At 37.7% G+C, this 21,156-nt stretch overlaps 2 protein-coding genes across 10 annotated transcripts in view; both read left to right on the top strand.

The window, feature by feature from the left end:
• LOC308692964 (UDP-glucuronosyltransferase-like) overlaps positions 1-11,900 on the top strand; it is a gene marked incomplete at its 5' end in the record, with an annotated part of 68,193 nt that extends 56,293 nt beyond the window's left edge. For 6 of the 7 annotated variants that reach the window (XM_081369626.1, XM_081369623.1, XM_081369625.1 and 3 more), the window contains 4 exons: positions 8,038-8,169; positions 9,741-9,828; positions 10,003-10,222; positions 10,557-11,900. In XM_081369626.1, coding sequence (XP_081225752.1) covers positions 8,038-8,169; positions 9,741-9,828; positions 10,003-10,222; positions 10,557-10,836 — 720 coding nt within the window. In that variant the 3' untranslated portion in view covers positions 10,837-11,900. Of the gene's footprint in view, positions 1-6,447; positions 7,320-8,037; positions 8,170-9,740; positions 9,829-10,002; positions 10,223-10,556 lie in introns of those variants that run through there. The other variant, XM_081369620.1, reaches the window with a different exon arrangement.
• Positions 11,901-14,205: 2,305 nt separating this feature from the next.
• prmt2 (protein arginine methyltransferase 2) lies at positions 14,206-20,480 on the top strand. Of its 3 annotated transcripts, none has more exons than XM_081368092.1 (9): positions 14,206-14,410; positions 15,327-15,500; positions 15,659-15,820; positions 17,690-17,854; positions 18,041-18,216; positions 18,786-18,915; positions 19,005-19,141; positions 19,315-19,477; positions 19,661-20,480. In XM_081368092.1, the coding sequence occupies exons 1-9, from the start codon at positions 14,327-14,329 to the stop codon at positions 19,691-19,693; spliced, it is 1,224 nt and encodes a 407-aa protein (XP_081224218.1). In that variant the 5' UTR covers positions 14,206-14,326; the 3' UTR covers positions 19,694-20,480. The 3 variants fall into 3 exon arrangements, with proteins under 3 accessions (XP_081224218.1, XP_081224219.1, XP_081224217.1); XM_081368093.1 differs by lacking the exon at positions 19,661-20,480 and adding an exon at positions 19,571-19,650; XM_081368091.1 differs by having other exon boundaries at positions 19,315-19,708.
• The last annotated feature ends 676 nt before the right edge of the window (positions 20,481-21,156 follow it).

Raw genomic sequence — 21,156 nt, 5'->3', positions numbered from 1 at the left:
GAATCAGAGAGGAACTGCAACCAGTTCAGAAGCCGGAAGTGTACTGAGAGTGAAACTTCTCGCCATATTAGACATTCTCTGGTCTAGCAGTATAACTGCCCCCGGTGGGTATAAGCAAGATGTGGAGAGTCTCGACTGATGTCTTTACGGTTTCTTTATTTCCTTTTCCTTTATCCGTAATACACCGTGAAAACTATAAAAATATACAGATAAATACAAACATAAGTACTTTTATACACGTTGCCTTAGCTAAAATCACACATACTCAAGCAATAAACCTAAATAAATACACCACTAAACAACCATCATTTTCCACCAAATCTATATTCACTATACCATAACCTTTAAATTACACACGGATTAACATATCAAAGCGAAATGGCTCTTTGTCAATACATATCTTAAATAACTTACAACAATAAACATGAACACCTCACTCCCGCTACATCCACATATAAACAACTACACGTACCTCGTTCCGCTTCCCAAGGGCGTTAAACCAAACCCGGCAATTTCCTTTGTTCCTTATCGTTCTTAAGTTTACCGTCTTGACTGTGTACTCCCTTCGGTTCGCTCTTTCTTTGTTTATGAGTTGGCCACAGCTGTAACTCGTAAGCACGGGTTTATTTAGGATTAGTTTAGCCTAGTGGGAGAAACTATACTGCCCACTAGTGGAAGTCACTGGTGCCCGCGCAGAGTGAGGTGTTCATATCTACGCCACAATCCCAATAAAAACGTTCTTTATAAATACACAAAATATGCATTTACACTCATTAATCAAGACCTTTTAAGTAACTCCAAGCGGACAGTTACACTACCACCAAATTCTGCTTAATATACAACTACTCTACATAAACCAAGCAGAATTTCTTACATCACATTCGCCCATCTTTTAAACAAAAACACTTAAATGTGTATAATGTATATGTGTTGTAGTGTGAGTGGTGTATATGGTGTGATCGTCTTATTTGCTCTCAAGGAGGAGAACCAGTTTCTGTACTGGACGCTCAATGATTGAGGGTTTACGAAAGCAGTTCCTTTTCTTTATGGCGGTCCTTTCTCCCACCATAAGAATCTCAAATAATTTCGGCATTCTGGAGTAACACTGAACTGATGGAACATTCTTTCAATGTCACATGTTATGGCCACCGCTTTCTTCCCAAAACGACACAGAACTCCTAGTAGGGAGTTAATCAAGTCAAGTCCCGTCAGTAGAGTATCATTTAAAGAAACACCTCTGAACTTAGCCGAACAGTCGAAAACGGCTCTTAGTTTGTCTGGATTCTTTGGGTGATAAATGCCATGGTGGGGATGGTACCAAATACTCTTACCATCTACTGGTGTAGTTACCAATTCAGCATCCCCTCTACTCACTGTCTCTTCCATAAAGGTTCTGTAGTGGTCATGATAGCGTTTGTCTGCTTTCAACTTTCTTTTCAAGTTCTCCAGCCGAACCACTGCGAACTTCCTATTATTTGGTAGCACAGGTGGGCTGCTGCTCTGAAAAGGAAGGGGCATCTCAAGGTGTCCATCATCTTTCTGTCTGATGTTATTGCTAAGGAACTGAATGAACTGGACATCGTTTTGAGACACATATTTGTCCTCATAGATGCGTTCGTTGAAATCCGCTTCCCGGACTTTCAAGACATCGGTGACTGTTGGAGCAGGTATATCTTTCACTGTGACCCGGTGCACAAAACTTTGGCTTCCTTGCCGATCTAAATGAGGGTTTGTCGAACCTATTATGCTCCAACCAAGCTCAGTACGTTGAGCGAAGGGTTCATTCTCTTTACCTATAACTACTTCAAGCGGAGCTAATGCTGAAGGACAATTATATCCTATTAGTAATCCCACGTCACAATCTTGGAGAGGCGGCAGTCTATCTGATAAGTGTTGAAGATGGGGCCATCTTTGTGCAGTTTCTCGAGTCGGGATGTATGATTTATCCACCGGAATAAAACTACGAGTATAAGCTTGATTTATCTGGAGTAGGTTCTCATAATGAAGCCCTCGAACTTGAAGGTCTCTGATGCCTTTGCTCGTAAAAACGGTATCAACAGCAGTCATCGTACTCAACTTTAGCGTCACTGGTCGTGGTGTCACACTCAGATGCCCAAGCAGATCCTCAAGGATGAATGTAGTATCACTTTGTGTGTCGAGTAGGGCATAAGTAAGAACCTCCTTTTGTGGCTCTTGCTTTGTGGATACCAGGACTGGAACTATGCTGGCAGTAGCTGAGGCATATCGAGTAGATGCATACGACATGGCTCTGTGGACTTCTTCAGTCGTGTGGTTACTCGCAGAAATTGAATCATTTGTAGAGATTTCTGTTGGTCTTTGTCTCCACTCCTCATGCAAGCATGTTGGATGACGACGACTGCAGGTGCCACAAGTGTGACGCCTTTTGCAATCCTTGACTGCGTGTCCCCTCTTTAAACATCCAAAACAGAGATGGGTTTCCCTGATGAACCGTTTCTTTTCATCCATGGCCTTTGCAGCAAAGATGAAGCAGGTTGCAATGCCATGCGATTCTTCCTTGCAGAATGGGCATGGTGGCCTCCTGTAATCTGATGCTTCTTGTCTAACTTGTGAGAAGCTATTTGTTTGAGCACTGGTAATAAAAGCTTTAGCTCGTTTTGGTGTTCTATCCTCTCTCTTGAAGTTCAAAAGGAAGGGTGAGACAATGGGGTTGCAGGCTATCCGGACCTCCTTGTTTAGGAATGTGCTGAAACATTTAAAAGCCGGATCATTTCCAGATTTATCTAATTCTTCAACCACCATTCGACTCCACTTCCTCACGATCCACTCTGGCAGTTTCTTCAGAAGTTTATGATTTTCTTCGCAGTCATCCAAGATGGCTAGTCCCTTAACATGCGGAATTGCTTCTGCACACCCTTGCAGAAAGTCTGCAAACTCTCTTAAAGCCAGAGGGTCAGTTGAACTGATTTTAGGCCAGCTAGCGAGCTTATCCCTAAATGCCTTTTGAATTATGAATGAGTTGCCATACCTTTCTTGCAGGACCTTCCAGGCGCCTGTATACGCATCTTCTGAGTTTCTATAAAAGAAACCTTCCACTGCTTTACGTGCATCCCCCGTGAGATAAGTTTTCAAATAGAACATTTTTTCGTTTGCTGAGAGTGGCTTTTGGTCAATGAGAGTTGTGAAGGACATTTTCCAGTCAACATATTTCATGGGATCACCGTCAAATGTTGTTGGCTCTGGCACACGCAGACGATTTATGCTCATGGAGCTTGTTATTGCTTGAACTAAACAGGCTGTGTCCTTATTCATAGTCGTTCCTGTAAATGTTTGTTGGGGTAGAAGCGAGGCAGTGTTCATGTCAAAGTGAGCAGCAGGTTCAGGTTCCACATAAACAGTGTCTGTCGCCAGATTTCTCTCCTCTTCATAGTCGCTTCCAGGGCTGTCGTACGCTCTCACTCGAGCAGCTGCTATCTGGACCTCCTTTTCAGCCTTTAACTGTGTCAGCTTCGTTCGTTCTTCTTCCAGTTTTAGCCGTCACTCTTCCTTCTTGCGCTCCAAATCAGCTACTATTTTCTTTTCTTCAAGTTTCCATTCATTTTCGAGTTTGTTAATATGTGACTGATGAGCATGTATGTCCTTCATTGCCTTTGCTTGCTCTCTTTTTGCTGCCAGCTCTGCTTCTGCGTCTTGTCGTTTGCTGGAACTGCTGGAGCTTGCACTGGAACAGTCAGTATGCCGAGAAGCCACAGTGTTAGTTTTTGAATTGCCGAACACAGATCCATATTCTTCTTTATTTAAGACAATCCTCACTCTTTCTTTCTCTACTCGCTCATTGTAGTCTTCATCCATAGCATCTCTTCTTTTGTTCACTAGAGCAAGCGTTTCGTCGGTGAGAATGGCACAGGTATCCATTTTTCCCACGATCTCTGGAGTATTGGTTTGGTTGCGCAGGATGTGCTCGTATTGGTGTAGAAGCCCCTCACGTTTAGTTTGAATATTTTGTTCAATGTTGTCAAGATCATCCATAGAGCAAAAATATTTCATTGTTGCCCTGCTTTCCTTTGCCGTCTGTTTCCATGCGTCATAAGCCTTATAAAAGGCCCTTTTATCTTTAATGGCATTTTGTTCATTTACCTCTTGCATTTTCCCAGTCACGGTTCTCTGACGAGAGCTTGATCTGCCAGATGGTAGGTCTGAGGGTTTACTTGTTTCTGCTGTGTGGAGTGACATTTGATTTACACGTCTTAATTGACTGTTATTTGAATGTTATATAAGACGTTTGGGATTTAATTTCTGCAAGCAGTAGTTATAACCTACCGGTATTTTAACACTACCCCTTTTAACCAACGTTAACAACTTAAATTAAACACTCAAATTATTTAGTTTGTGCAAAATGCAAATATTGAAATTTGAACAATTTCATACTTTAAATTAGATCATTTTCACACTTTCAAACCTCTATTTAAAGACCACTTTAAAAATGCTGTTTATAACCCTTGAACACATCTTCACAATAATCACCAACCGTAAAACCCTTTATCTAAAGGATAATCAAAACACTTTCACGATCGCGTCTTTCAACATTCAAGCACAGTTTATGTTACTGCAATTAACCACTTTTATGAGCGTATGAAATCCAATCTTATTAATACATATTTTTGTAAAATGTCTCTTGTTGCACCCGTTATACACCCTTTTACGTGTGTTATCTTCCCTCTTGCCTGACTGTAGTCCGTTTTAGTTGATTTCTTCGATGCGGACATGCGGACCACGGCCAAGGCTGCGAGTCTCATTTGGATGCAGCAGAGTTTCTCATTTTCCTACGTCACGTGGAGTTTCTCACTCTCTGGCCTGCGGTGAGTTTTCACTATAACTGCCCCCGGTGGGTATAAGCAAGATGTGGAGAGTCTCGACTGATGTCTTTACGGTTTCTTTATTTCCTTTTCCTTTATCCGTAATACACCGTGAAAACTATAAAAATATACAGATAAATACAAACATAAGTACTTTTATACACGTTGCCTTAGCTAAAATCACACATACTCAAGCAATAAACCTAAATAAATACACCACTAAACAACCATCATTTTCCACCAAATCTATATTCACTATACCATAACCTTTAAATTACACACGGATTAACATATCAAAGCGAAATGGCTCTTTGTCAATACATATCTTAAATAACTTACAACAATAAACATGAACACCTCACTCCCGCTACATCCACATATAAACAACTACACGTACCTCGTTCCGCTTCCCAAGGGCGTTAAACCAAACCCGGCAATTTCCTTTGTTCCTTATCGTTCTTAAGTTTACCGTCTTGACTGTGTACTCCCTTCGGTTCGCTCTTTCTTTGTTTATGAGTTGGCCACAGCTGTAACTCGTAAGCACGGGTTTATTTAGGGTTAGTTTAGCCTAGTGGGAGAAACTATACTGCCCACTAGTGGAAGTCACTGCTGCCCGCGCAGAGTGAGGTGTTCATATCTACGCCACAATCCCAATAAAAACGTTCTTTATAAATACACAAAATATGCATTTACACTCATTAATCAAGACCTTTTAAGTAACTCCAAGCGGACAGTTACAAGCAGACTTTTGCGTTTTTACCCTTTAGACGGGAACGCGACGGTGGAGCGTTTTTAAGATTTCCACTCTGGAGGGTGGTTTCACTTTTTTGCGTTTTTAAGCCCCTAAAACGCCGTCGCCGTCTAAACGAAAGGCACATCTGATAAAATATTTTTACGTTTTCACCCGCGAGCGTTCTCGTGTAAACAGGGCCTTGGAGTTCAAGTTTTACCTCAGAGTTGGTTGAACCTCCTTTCTGAAACAGGCCCCAGGTGTCCAAATCACACCAAAGTGACCGGATTATTCACCACACCGGAACATTTCCGTTGTGGTCTGTGCATTTGGTTGTTGTGAACTTTTGCAGCGCGTTTCGTATTTGGTTGTGTTGTGAGTATTTGGAGCACACGTGTGTTGTGAAACTGATAAAGATGTTTTCTTAATTTGCGAGTGTTTTTCTATTTGCATGTGTTTTCTTCAGTTGCAGCGCGTTGAGCTCTCTCGGTCACCATACTTAGCCTATATTAATAAACACTGTAAAAGTATTGTTCAATGTTAGTTCAAGTTACCTAATGCATTAATTAATGTTAACATGTTGAACCTTATGCTAACATTTGGTCCTCTTGACCTTTGTATGAACAAAGCTATCTTTTATATAACTCTGACAGTTCTAATATGCTCGTACGTTCTTGAAATATTAACCCAGAGCTACATTTAACCCACTTGTTAGACTTTAAACCACAGTGCAGTGACGTAGCCTAAAAGTCTGAGCTTATTAGCATGCAGCCAGAGACCTATCAACAATCACTCCCCTTTTGTCTAGTTTAGAAGCACCTCCTTATTTAAAAACATTCCCAGGCTTCTTAAACGAATCTCTGTTTGCTGTCTATTGTACAAACATTAGAAGAATGGTGAGAGCACTGAGTTTTCCCGCTCTGGGTCTATTAGCCTGGCTAAGCTTGTTCTCCTCAGAGCATGTGCAGGCTGGAAAGGTGCTTGTCATGCCAATGGATGGCAGCCACTGGCTGAGCATGAAGATCTTGGTGGAAGAGTTGTCTCGGAGGGGGCATGAGATGGTGGTCCTGGTCCCTGAAACTAATGTTCGGATTAGGGCATCTGGTAATTACACCACTAAGTATTTTCGTGTGCCATTCACCATTGCTGATTTAAAGGCAAACTTGGACAACATAGAGAAGAATGCGTTTGAGAAGCCTCCGCAATTGATTGATATCTTTATGAATTTGGGGAACCTGATAGAGTTCACAAATATGCAGGTGAAAGGCTGTGAAGGGCTGCTGTACGACGAGCCCCTGATGAAGAGTCTAAGAGAGACCGGATTTGATGTTTTGCTCACCGATCCTTTCCTGCCGTGCGGCACTATCCTTGCCAATTCCTTCTCACTTCCCCCTGTTTACTTTTTGCGTTTGATTCCCTGTCGTCTTGATGAGTCAGCCGCTCAGTGTCCCTCGCCTCCATCTTTTGTCCCGCGCTTCTTCACCGGTTACTCAGATAAGATGACTTTCCCTCAGAGAGTAAATAATATGCTTATGACAGTTTTTGAAATGTTCCTTTGCCAAAAACTGTTTGCCAGCGCTGATGAACTGGCCAGTACATATCTGCAGAAGGACACTACATACAAAGAGCTATTAGGACATGCTGCAGTTTGGCTTCTAAGGGACGACTTTACATTTGAGTTCCCAAAACCTCAAATGCCAAACATGGTTCATATAGGGGGCATCAACTGTGTAAAAAGTGGTCCACTGACAAAGGTAAGATGTTAATGAGCATAGTCATTCTCAGTTCTATATGCTGTCTCAAAATACAGAGCTTTCACATGTCACATGTCTTTTACAACTTTTACTGGTAAGACTGTACAGTTTTATTATACGACTTCAGGACAACCAAGATCTGTATAACTAAGTGTTTAAGAGTGCCAACCTGCACAATCATGAACAATGTTTAACTGTCTTATCTGCAATAAACTATAGTCATAGCTGTACTTCCTAAGATGTGTATAAATAAATGTGTGACTGTGTAACTCAGAGAGTCAGTTTAGGAGTTAAGATATTGTGCATAATTTTTGAATTTTCTGATCCAGCATGATTTTAATTGGAGGCTAAGTATTTATTTATTTTCATTTGACCACTGTAATCTTCAAGAGGAAATAAGGGGCCCTTTTGTGTTTACAGCATGAAGCACAGGGGAAATGAGACACATTGTCTTTGTAATTATGTTGTGTACTTTTCAGTAAGCAAAAAGGGAAAGGTACTCTTTTACCAAGAGGTTTTATTGATGCAGTATGCTGCTTTTCAGAAGTTCAAAGTTTGAAGTTCATGTTGGTATTTGTATGAGTGAGCGAGCAAAAAAAAAAATGTAAGGAAGAACTGCTTACATTGAAAAGGAGTATAGTTAACAGTGAAAGCTTGCGCTTTTGTGTCCATGAAATGTGATATCTATGCTTAATACTGATGTCTGTCCTCTGTGCAGGAGCTGGAGGAGTTTGCGAATGGTTCTGGAGAGCATGGGTTTGTGGTCTTCACCCTGGGCTCCATGGTGTCACAGTTACCCGAGGCCAAAGCCAGAGAGTTCTTTGAGGCATTTAGGCAGATACCTCAGAGGGTAAGTGTGGCTTATCTTAACCACGGATAGGAAAAGGGTATTACAGGAGCTTCCTGACTCCACAAAAAATCCTAAAAACTGTCTTAACTTTAGGACAACCCCAAATGGTGTCCTAACGTCAAAATTATTTGTGAAATTAATTATTTCTGCAAAAATCACATTATAATAGCCCTGTCTGAGAATGGCGTCACATTTATTAATGACACAAGCTGAAGAAGTTTGATGTTTGATGATGGACTACTACTACTACTACTACTACACTTTGACGACAAAATTCTGAAAAATAATTACAGACTCCTATGAAAAAAAGGATTTGGCTTTGCCTTTTCTGAAAAGCACCACTTATTTTGTTTCTCCATTCTCCAGTTTTTTCCGTTTTACTTCCCAGCAGCTTTTTGCATGTTGTTGGTTGCTTGGTAACAGACCTGAGAGTTGATTACCGAACTCAATGGAGGGGTTTAAGATTTCCTAACTACAGATAAGATGAGATTTTATAAGATAGGATAAGAATTCTAAATCAACTTGAAATTTGCTTCTGTAATACGAATTTGTGAAAATTCCAAAATTAACTTGTCAGATCTTAACTTAAAACTTAAGATAGAAAGTAAGTTTCTGTAATATGCCCCCTGGTCTGAAAAAAAAAAAAAAAAAAATCAACCTGGGGTGCGTTTCCCGAAAGCATCGTTGGCCAACTATTGTCGCAAGTTCCGTCGTTACCAATAGAGTTCAATGGACATTGCGATGAACTTGCGACCATAGTTGGCCAACGATGCTTTCGGGAAACGCACCCCTGGTCTGAAAAAAAAAAAATCTGGTTTTGGGTGGTAGGGCATATGCACATCATGCAGTCTGCATAGGGCACCCCATTTGAAAAGGATTTTTTTTCCTCCCAGTATTCTCATTTGTCCTGTGAAAATAATAATAATAATAATAATAATAATAATAATAAATAAATAAATAATTCCTTGAACCATTTCTTGGACTTTCTATGTCTTCCAACTCCCCCAGGATGTTATTCAAGGACCAAACGGCCATCTCATCACATTATAAATGCACTGAATTAAAAACTGATTTTATTGTCCACAAAACTCATAAGACATGTAAACTCCAGCCACTGATTGTCTAAATAAGACTATTTACAAATATACAGTAATGTGTACATTGATGGCTGCATATTTTATTATTTAAGAAATGTCTTAATTTTGCACCAAAAGCATATAAAGCCATAAATATGTTGAGTAAAGTAACTGGAGATAGTAAAAAAAAAAAAGTTACAGTCAGTATGTGGGTTGTAACGTTAAACCAGGGGTGTTCAAACTTGGTCCTGGAGGGCCACTGTCCTGCAGAGTAAAATGCATAAAACTCTGGCTTGAATAACGGCACCATTTCAGTCAAAAGAGCAATACTTGCATCAGTAACATTGCCGTGCTAAGGACTAAAGCAACTCCGATGGCCAGCCATGTGTTTTGTGAAACAAAACAATATTATGCAAAATAATGCATGTTACCAAACTGTATCTTCATGATTACATGGCTTCAAAATATTAACCTTTAGCTCTCTTTGATTCGTAGGTGCTATGGAGGTACACTGGACCAGTCCCTGAAAATGCTCCAAAGAATGTCAAACTGATGAAATGGCTTCCACAAAATGATCTCTTGGGTATGTTTTATTCTCCATTGACCCTCTGACCTTCCTGGAAGAAATTTTATTTAAATAAGTGCTTTTTTTTTTTTGGAACTGATCATGATGTTTGAATTACCATGGCATATTCACTACAAAATCATTTGATAACACACTAACATACTGAATGTGTTGTTTTCTTGTATTTTATAGGCCATCCTAAGGTAAAGGCTTTTATCACACATGGCGGATCACATGGAATCTATGAAGGAATCTGTAATGGGGTGCCAATGGTGATGCTTCCTCTGTTTGGAGACCAAGGGGATAACGCCCAGCGTTTAGTGGCTCGAGGTGTTGCAGAAGCCCTGAGTATCTTTGATGTGACCTCAGAAAAACTGCTGGTTGCATTGAGAAAGGTCCTCAATGACAAAAGGTAAACATACGTATTACGTTCAGCCTGTGCATTAAAAATGCAGTTTATGATACATTCTGTGTTGACTCATACAACATTTATTTAGTATTGAACTCAAAGTGGCATGTTTGCATGTGTGAATAAAAAAAATACTATTTTAATCTTTCTACTTCAAAATTTCACATTTAATAAATCGTGTTACTTGCCATTTATTTGTAATTATTTATTGGATTTACTAGCAATTTCTGAGTGAAAATTGTTTCAGAGTAACTCCTACAACAAATAGTTTTAAGTGTGCAATCCTTTTGTATGCAACAAAAATATAAAAATACTTCCTCCATTTTTGACTCAACAGCTACAAGGAGAAGATGTCAGAGCTTTCAGCTATTCACAGAGACCGTCCCATTGAGCCTCTGGACCTGGCTGTGTTCTGGACTGAGTTTGTCATGAGGCACAAAGGGGCAGATCATCTCAGATCCGCAGCCCATGAGCTGAACTGGATTCAGTATCATTCTCTGGACGTCATTGGCTTTCTCATTATCATTCTAGTGACTGTTATTTTTGTGACTGTCAAAAGCTGCATGTTCTGTTTCAGAAAGTGCTTCAGGAAAACTCAAAAAAAGAAGAATGAGTAGCGAAATAAAGTCAACTTTTTGTCCATTTTTTGTGGGGTGATTGTAAGTAACCTCCTTAATCTGTGTTTTTGTAACTTTAATACCTCCATGACCTGGATCCATGACTTGAATAAAGCCTCACAAAACCTATACTGAGTGTGAACATTTACCTTTTTTCTACACTAGTACATGTTTTAGTTTTGCCTGGCTTTGTTATTTCAAATCACTGTGTACAAATGCATGGGTATAGAACAGATTGTGAAAATGCTATAACATTTTAAGTACTTATTTCAGAAAACGTCTATGAATCTTTTTGCTTGGTTATCTCTGTAGTTCTGTTACTATTACAGATAATTATTAGATTGCATTGTGGTGCTTTCAAAGTCTATCTGAAGTTTGCTTAGCAGGTGACTTCATATAATTGCTGTCTGTTAAGTAATTTACTCACTGCTCACTGACAGAAGAAACAGAGCATCTTCTTACATTCTAAATCCATGCAATAGGCTTTCTTGATTAAAAAAAGATAATATTAAATATTCTCAATAAGGGTATCTAATATTAGATATTAATACTATTCTGTCTTGGCCTGCAATTAACAAAAAACCCTGGTTTGTAAGCAAGCCGAGGTGGCATTTGTTTTGGACATTTCACCAGTCCATAAAAAAAAAAAAAATTCTAACTTGTAACTGAGATGCAGTCAAAGTGGCAAATATTTTGTTGCTTTGTGATAAATAGACCCATGCAAGATTAAATAAACAGAACATTAACACATAAATGTGATGTTATTGTGGGGGTATTTTGGTCACTTTTAACCATGCAAAGTCCATTACTTTTTGACCCTTTTTAAAACACATTTGATAACTGTAATGATCTACTATTGGTATACCACATGTACCTACACTTTTTATTTGGATACATCGTTTCTTAAAAGGGCCATTCCACCGAATGGGTGACATTTGCTTGTTGTAACTCTTCAAAATTAAACTTAATTTTTTTTTTCAACACTGAATCTAATACTGAAATATTTAACTATTCAAAATGTGTATCAACTTTATTTAATTTTTTACAAGGTTTCTAAGCAGAAGCACAAAATGACTTATTTTCAATATAAAATGTGAATGTGGACTGGATTTTTTTTTACCTTTTATCACAGTCTTGGACATGTCAAAGATTACAAACAACTTTGGTTTTGATGCATTGTTAGTTTTTGTGCAGCATCAGATTTTAACTTTTTCTCCCTCATTTACTGTTCGTGGCTGTTTTTGCCCATTGACTTCCATTATAACCACATTTTTTGATTGCAAAGCCATGACACCATATAATCATGCATTTTTGATTGTTGGTGGTTTTCCCTGTTGGGAGGAGGTAAAATTTGTCATTTTTACTGTTGATAACCAGGTGGCACCATTAACCCTTTAGATAGGCCTGTGCAAAAAAAAAGCTTAATTTCTGGCTTTTACATGGAGTTATATGGAGTATAATAGCATATTTGTGTGTGTGTGTGTTTTTAAAACATTTAGTAGTTTTGAACAGGACTGAGGTTGATTAATAGATTTATGCAAAAAAAAAATGTATCTGATACATTTTTACAGCAGTTTAAAGTAGTGGCTGTTTTCAGCCGAACATAATGAAAGGGTAGTGAATTTTCCCACAGTGTACTGAGTTTTTGAAAAATTTCAAAGCATTTTCCCAAAATATGTGTCAAAATAAGATTTGTCTCTAAAATCATTCCACTTGCTGAAACACAGAGAAAGTTATGGCCAAATTAAGACTCAAAAATACCCCGTAGTGGATGAAAACATCCCCAACAGCACATAAGGGTTAAGGCAAAGTGTATTTTAATAAAAAAACACAAAGCCATTTTTTTCATTTTAAAGAAGACCGAAGCCTCAAGTTTATATATATTTTTTATAATTTAATTTATTAAACAATTGTATAAATGATGGACCAAACAAAACTGATAAAAACAGTGATTTAACTTTATTTTTTCAGAAATAAATAACAGGAATGAACACTTGGTAACAGGAACGAACTATTTCATAACAGGAATGAGGAACAGGAAACAGGAATGAGTGTCCATATGTGTGTGCACGAGAGAGAGTGTACATGACTGTGTGTGCATAAGATTTCTATGTTGAAGTGATGTACTATATGCTAGTAGTACTTCACAGCAAAGGAGGTGGAAAGAGAAATAAGGAGAGAGAGAAGAAGAGAGAGGGAGGGAGAAAGAGGGAAGGTAAGACAAAAAAGGGAGAAAAGAGAGGGTTGCGGATGTGTTTTGCTCCTTCCATTGCAATATGCCATAGGTGGGTGTTTCTGGCACCTGCATAGTATGGGTTTTCTCCGTCTTCTACAAAATATAAGGAAGACAAAGACAAAACGTTCGAGTCACTTTGTGGTGGACTGGCTTCCTGGAAGTACGGTTTTACATTGTAAAACTGCTAATGTCTACAATATAAGTAATTGCAACCTTAAAACTCATAATTCAGGTGAATAGTATTATATCAACTAATATTTACAGTATCAAATCAACAAAACAGAGGACTCTATTCACTCCTGTTACTTTAACTCACTCCTGTTATGTTTCATATAAGTAACAGGACTGAAAGTAACAGGATTGAGTTTTTAAGCAAAAAGTTATCAAATACATGACATATGGCCACATAGCATACATGCTAATAGCATGAGGACACTGAGCAAATTCTAGTAACTTAACAAAAGTTAATATTTTTAAAATAAACAAATTCTAAGAAATCATTTAGGTAACAGGACAGTATGTTGAGATTGACCTTCTCAGTCATAGTTACAGTTTCATCAAATATACAGAAATTAAAATGAGAGGACTTACTTATGGTCTTCCCATTGCCTTTAGAAGATCAAGATGATGCAACTTCCTGTTGAAAATGTGTCTTGTGGAATATTCCAAGTTTTTCAGAGGGGGAATGTGTGAGGGTAACAGGACTGAGTGAAAACCCGGGGACATGACTAAAATGTGTATTTTATCTAAAATATTAGATCAAAAAAAAAATTCTCATAAAAACAAACAAACATTTTAAATAGATTGGATATAAAGTCACACAACAATCCCCAAAACTTAAGATTTCTGAAGGATTTTAATATATCATTATATTTCATGGCAAAGTTTAGAGACAGAGAGTGGTGACATGCAGAAAATGCTATTTTTTTTTCTATGTAGTTTTCATTAATGTTTTTAATTATAAATTTTAAAATTTGTAGTTAGCATAATATGCAGGACATTTTGCTAATTAATAAAATGTATTTTAGAGTTCATTTTCATACAATTTTATACATATGATGTTCTGGGGACAGAAAAGTCACCTATTCGGTGGAATGGCTCAAAAACATCCCAATTTCAACAGGACTTTTATTTTGAAAATGTGGTGGGAGAGGCGGCGTAGAATGTTAAACAGTTCCTATCACTTTTTGTTATAGCGGTTCAACACGTTTACGGTTCGTGATTTGTGTGCATTTAGAGGTTTGACGTGCTGAAATGCATGAAAATGACATTAGCGAGGGTCATGAAGCTGAAGAGTATGTCGGACTTGCGGATTTTGTGGCTGAAGGAGATGAGCAGGTATATGTTGAGCACATGATGGTGGCCTTTCAAAATAAACTTTGATTTCACAGTGAGTGAGTGTGATTCTTGCTGCCTTCACAACATGCTATTGGACATCCTTATTCCACGTCTGAAGTCGTGATAAGTCGAGCTCGTCGCTTTCAATTGCTCTGCTGTCGGAAAGAACAGGAGTCATTGAGGACACCGGGCTTATTCTTATTTTTTGGGGAAATCGTATTATAAAGCCAAAATGATATTAAGCGTTACATTAATTGACAACCGTAAACATTCACCAGGTTATCTAACGCAGCTTGCTGACGATTATGGAATTTCAGTCAAATACAGGCTATTTTTGCTAAACATAACGCTACACTACGCTTCAAATGTTTATTCATATTTGTAGCAATATTTTAACGACAAGATAACGCGATGTAACGTTAGGTGTTGTGGGAAAAACTAATAACGTAAATGTTCTTCCCTTCCGCCATGTTTAGCCTACAGTTTGTGGCCCGCCCATAATTTAGGAGCTTCCCTCAAGTTCCCGTGGTGGTAACGTTACTACGACTTGTCACTTGAGAGAGCATTTATGTCCAATTTTTAACTATGAAACTCCGATAGCACGTGAAGGCAGCATATACTCATTATTGAGCGGAAGCATTTAATTTTTGGGAATAGTTAGATGACCAAATGCTACAGCTCAAATTCAACATCTGGTTTGCTTAAGAGAAACATAGGCATATCGATAAAAAATTGTTTACATGTGACAATTACTTGTGGTGACAATATACGCGAAAAAGGAACAATATATATATATATTATATCTATCCTATATGTGTGTGTGTGTGTGTGTGTGTGTGTGTATATATATATATATATATATATATATATATATATATATATATATTTACTTTTTTAACTTTCTTTTAACTGACAGCTTAGTTTCTCAGTTGGCGATAAACTGCTGGTCCATGAGAGGAGTTCAGACGTGTGGTGGTGGGCTGAACTGCAGGGTCTCTTTGGTTATGTCCCATCCAGCTATTTGCACAAAAGAGTAGATGTAGAAGATGCTTGGCAAGATGACGAATACTTTGGCGATTATGGGACATTAGTAAGTACTAAAATGTTAAGTTAGTCAATCTAAAGCCTAGCAAGCATTCAGTTAAATCAATAAAATTGCTTCAATACAATGGTAGGACTAAATTCAAAGGATTCTTCATACAGAAGCAAACTATGTGTTAACATGTATTATCTGGGTCTTTCTCTCAGAGGCTTCACCTGGAGATGCTGTCAGATAAACCCCGCACAGATACATACAGGCAGGTGATCCTGAGTAATAGCGCCTCCCTGAGGGGGAAGGTGGTCATGGACTTGGGCTGTGGGACAGGCGTTATCAGCCTCTTCTGTGCTCTTCTAGCACAACCTGCAGCGGTGAGACAAACAAAATATTTGCAGAATGCTTTTCAGTAATTAAAGGTTTATTTCACCCAAAATTGAACATTTTCCCATAATTTACTTACCCTCAAGCCACCCTAGGTGTTGCCTAAATGAGTCTAGTCTTCTTTCAGCCAAACACAATCAGAGTTATTAAATATCCTGACTCTTCCAAACTTTATAATGGGAGTGAACGGTACCATTTTTTTAGCCCAAAAAAGCAATTACGTCCATAATAAATGTAATCTATACAGCTCTAGGGGGTTAATAAAGGCCTTCTGAAGCGAAGCGATGTGTTTTTGTAAGAAAAATATCCATATTTATAATTTTATTAACTATAATCACCGGCTTACACAAGTCGAGTTCTAGCCGAAGAGTGAACTCTGACTCAACGTATTGAAAAACTGAACCAGTCCCTGTAAAGTCTACTGTATCATATTTGATACGTGAATTTATGCTTAGAAATTATAACAAAACTTTGCTGAAAAACCTGTTGAACTTTCATAGAAAATCTTATTCATGCCTTCTGCACTCTGATTGAAAGTTCATACCCTTTTTGTTAGAGATAGGACCTAGATGCAAATGAGCAGACAACGGATTTTATTACCCAGACTGAAGAGTGTGAACCACAGTTCAAACAGTAGGGCAGGGCAGACGACACGATGACAGGCAGGATGGATGACCGTCGGTAAGATGGCGATGACGTGAGTGCAATAGAGGCAGATCCAAAGGAAAGACCAGGCAGGAACACAAGGAACTCGTAGCTTGATGTAGATCTCAGATGTTGCGCCAGTCTTGCCGCCAGGTAGAGGCTCACGGGACCAGAAGCTTGAAACAGGAGTTAGAAATCTGCACCAGTCAGGCAGTTAAGAGTCAGTGGCCATGGAACTCAGGATACATGGCAGGAACACACAAGACTCAACTCAAGACAGACAAGACAAAAATAAAATTCTAAAACAAAAGAGAAACCCTGACACTTTTTTTATGAAGTAAAAAAAGTCCACCTTCAGGTTGTGGTAAAAATGTTTTTGCTTTGGAATTTTGCATTTTTTTGTAAATGTAAATGTAAGAATTACTTTTCTAATGTTAGTCATATTTCAAGATGAACATTTACTGGACTGAAGCAACTTTCTTTGCTTGTTTACTTGATTGTCCATACATAATTAAAAAAAATCATTTTACAATTTATGTATCAGTATAATACAACAGGCTTTTGAGGAATGCTTATTTATAAACCTTCAATCATCATTGTATTGCATTGCCAACCCCCACCCCACACCCACAATAAAAACTTCAGAGGTTTGATCATAAAAATATCTTTCAAAGAAATTTCAGTAGAAATAAAATTCCAGACAACATGAGGTGTGCAAAATGATAAGGGATCTTGGAGCTTTATACAGCTTTTAACAGCAGACGCCATTGAAAACACGGTTTGAACAACTGCTCTGAATAAGGTCTATAACTGAAATGATAACTGAAATGTATATGCATTTCATGCAAGTGGTCAGTTATGCTGTTATAAAGATCTCATAGATCAGAATTTCATATTACTTCTTGGTCATATAAACATTAGCAACTGCACCAAATAGCAATTTCTTCTCAGTGTTTTTTTCTTTCCTCAAGTGTGTCATATCCCTCCATATTTTTACTATATCATACTATATGAGCCATAATAGCCTGATTGAACTACAAACAAAACATATCCAAACTTTTTTTTTTGTCCAAAGTTTCAATAAACTGATCCATTAAAAAAAGTAGAATTTCTACTTATAACATCATATGTCAGGCTTTACAGGGTTAAAAAAATCCATGTTTAATATAAAAAAAACTCTCTCATATTAATTTTTACAGTTTTTGTTCCTGTAGGTATATGCTGTGGAGGCCAGCTCAATGGCAGAACACACTGAGGAACTAGTGAGGCAGAATGGCTGTGAGGAAGTTGTGACCGTCTTTCAGGACCGAGCTGAGAATCTCACTCTTCCTGGGAAAGTGGATGTTCTAGTGTCAGAGTGGATGGGCAACTGCCTACTGGTATGAAAGCAGCTTTGAACTACTGCTTAATTTCACTTCAATATTTACAGACAAAAATAAACTGAATATCACTACACAAACATTATGTCTGTTGAGTGGATGAACAATGTCACCTTTGAAATTATTTTCACTTTAACTGTAATATTACTCTTCCATAATTGTCACGGTTTAAGCACTATCTTTCAGTTTGAGTACATGTTGGAGTCAGTGTTGCTGGCACGTGACCGCTGGCTGAAGGAGGGTGGAATGATGTGGCCGTCTTCTGCCTGTCTGACCGTCGTTCCTTGCCAGGCCTTCTCTGACTACATGGAAAAAATGGAGTTCTGGGAGAAACCCTATGGCCTAGACTTCAGCTACCTACAGTGAGGCCTTTCATATTGATATTACAGCTCTTTCTGACATGTGTTGTGGTTATATGAGCATTTTGCCATTGCATTAGGTGGCAAAATATCAAATCAAGTGGCTTTAAAATGATAATGTTTACAATATGTTGTTCAGAATGAAGGCAAACATTATTTTAACACTTTCTAGTTGTCAAATGTTAGTGAAACATGCTCTTATTTAATGTGATGAACTACAGCTGTGGTTGCTCTGATAGGACACCTGTGAATTTGAACTTCATACATCTACTAAAAATGACCTTGAGACCATTTGGACCATAGTAGTCAATGAAAAAAAAAGAATGTAGATGTTCTTAAACTACTGCACATTTTACTTGTGAAAATAACTAATTTAATTAAGAAAATATTTGTAGTATTATTTATTTAATTAAATTGTTGAATTATTAAATAATTAATGGTTAAATAGAGTAATTAAAACTGTACTTTGAATTTTATTGAAACAAGATGACCCAATTGATCAGCTACATACATCATTGTTATATTACACTTGAGTAATATGATAACTCTGACTGTGCATTTGTGTATTGTAGGTCACTTGCACAGAAAGAGTTTCTCTCAAAGCCTAAATTCAGCCATCATCTTCTAACGGAGGACTGTTTGTCCACCCCAGCTGATGTTATCACTCTTGATATGGTCACAATACAGGTCTCAGACTTAGAGGTAAATGTTAAAATTTGGATTAAATTATATAACCATTATTTAAAATGAAGCACATGTTAACTACACTGCTTTTCCCCACTTTTGTCCAGAGGCTCGAAGGAGAGTTTAGTTTCAGTGCTGAGAAGTCAGGCATGTTCCATGGTTTCACTGTCTGGTTCAGTGCACATTTCCAGAGTTTAGAAGAGGATGGACCATCACTGGAGTTGAACACCGGACCATATTCAGAGTATGATGCATAAACAGAAAAAGGACCAAATACATAATAGCACACTTGATATTCAGTTCGCAATTTCAGATCTGAATGCAGGTTCTAATTTAAAATTTACAGTTCACAGGATAATCTGTGAGTAAAACATTAATCTGAAACTAAAAGTAAAACAGAACCTGCCTTTTTCCCAGGATCACTCACTGGAAACAGACTCTTTTCATGTTGGATGCCCCAGTGACAGTCGAGGAAGGAGACATTATAGCGGGGTCCATACGTCTGCAGAGAAATCCAATCTGGAGACGTCACATGTCAGTCACATTTTCATGGAACATAAACAGCACAGAAGTTTCTAAGGTGAGTATCTATACGTATCATTGCTTGATCTCCATAAAGTCAATCATATTATTTGTTTTGCTTAATTTTTGGCTTTATTTATCACCTTTCCAGTAGATTTCTACCTTGTGGGCATTAAGAAATCTCAATGTAATACCAACGTGAACATTTGAAGCATCATTCACATTCTGAATATTTTTGCAGGTCCAGACAAAGTGTTTTCCAATGTGGAGGTGACCATAAGCCACAGCCATGCACTTTAAACAGAACCTTGTATTTATTTTTGCTGTTATGCAAACAGCAGTGCATAAAACATGACACTACAAATCTTAACCTCATTTGCAGGCTTTATTTAGCTTGGTAAAACTGACAAGGCTAAAGTAAAATTCACTAGATTAGATTTTGTTAACAAATCTATGAATCCAACAGAACTTAGGCCTATTAAAAATGCAGGTCTCAGTAATTATATAATTATTTGTATTTTTTTTAAATATAGTAATAAGATGGTTCGAATAACAATAATGGAGTAGGCAAAGCCCCTCTATTCTCCATCCACTTCATTAATGGCAGTTCAGCATTTTCTGGAGCAACAGCACACTCTGCTAGCAAAGATGTGTAGTGCAACTCCAGCTTAGGGTTTTCAGTCAGGCTGACATGTTGAATTCTTGTGTGATTCAAATTCCTTTATTACTATTGCGTCTTCCTTCTCATCTAGTTTCGCAGTTTCAGTTTCTGTAGTGTCAGGAATGTCCCATGTGGGCTCTGAAACGGTTAACCTTAATCAGGCTAGCATCAAATTTGTACCATAATGAAAAGTAGGCTGTGAGGGATTTAAGTAGTTTTTTCAGTGAATTGTTTTGTAGTTTAATAACGTCAATTGTTCAGCTGACAAAACAACATTTAAAAATAAAATTATACTAGTGGCATGCAGTGGTTTTGAAATGAGGAAGCAAATTATTCACTTTTTTTGTAATCTAATGTAAATTCATGTTGACACATTTTAATAAACATTACTTATGCCATCAAAAAAATACAATTGTATTTTCTATTGTTACATTAACAGTGTTATCAATGTTATATCTTAAAACCAAGTAGCCTATAAAACTCAAGTTACTGTTTTTAAGAGTTTTTACATTTTATTCCAAAACTACTCAGAAACAGATTTGATGTATATTCTTTTTGTTAACTGATGTTCAGCTGTTTGTTTGTTTGTTTTTTAATAATCACTTATTTTCAGATCATCAGTCATCAAAACCTGTTAAACACTGCAGGTCACATGATGGTCACAGACACTGAGATGTACTTTTAAATTCACCAAACTGATTGCTCACTAAAAAACTGTATATTAACAACTGATATCAGTCATGTCCTGTGTGTGTGCACAGAACCAGCAGGTTTTTAATACATATCCCTGCATTTGTCAGGTGTCAGTTAAAGACATGACAGTCAAATACACCTACTCTGTGCTCATGAGAATCACAGTTTTATGTTGTGATGTTGCCCTTATTTTGGCTTATAGTTGATGTACATTTGAGTAATTGTACCCTCTATCTGGTAGACACTAAACTAAACTGGATACTGGATACTGGAAACTTATTCTATCTATACTATCTAACTAACCCATCCAAAATGAAAAATCCAGAACCCACAATGGTTCAATAGATGCGTAGAGAATTATTTGATTGATATACGTGCTGTTT

The sequence above is a fragment of the Scardinius erythrophthalmus genome (genome assembly GCF_964197995.2).
Source record: "Scardinius erythrophthalmus genome assembly, chromosome: 6".
NCBI classification, from domain to species: Eukaryota; Metazoa; Chordata; class Actinopteri; order Cypriniformes; family Leuciscidae; genus Scardinius; species Scardinius erythrophthalmus.
Note: the sequence above shows the minus strand (reverse complement) of the source record. Positions and strands in the feature narration are given on the sequence as shown.

Coding starts and splice junctions, on each gene's coding strand:
- prmt2 (XM_081368091.1), top strand. CDS start 14,327: ATGCATGAAAATGACATTAGCGAGGGTCATGAAGCTGAAGAGTATGTC. Junction 17,855..18,040: donor GGATGGGCAACTGCCTACTG/GTATGAAAGCAG, acceptor ACTATCTTTCAG/TTTGAGTACATGTTGGAGTC. Junction 18,217..18,785: donor CTAGACTTCAGCTACCTACA/GTGAGGCCTTTC, acceptor TGTGTATTGTAG/GTCACTTGCACAGAAAGAGT.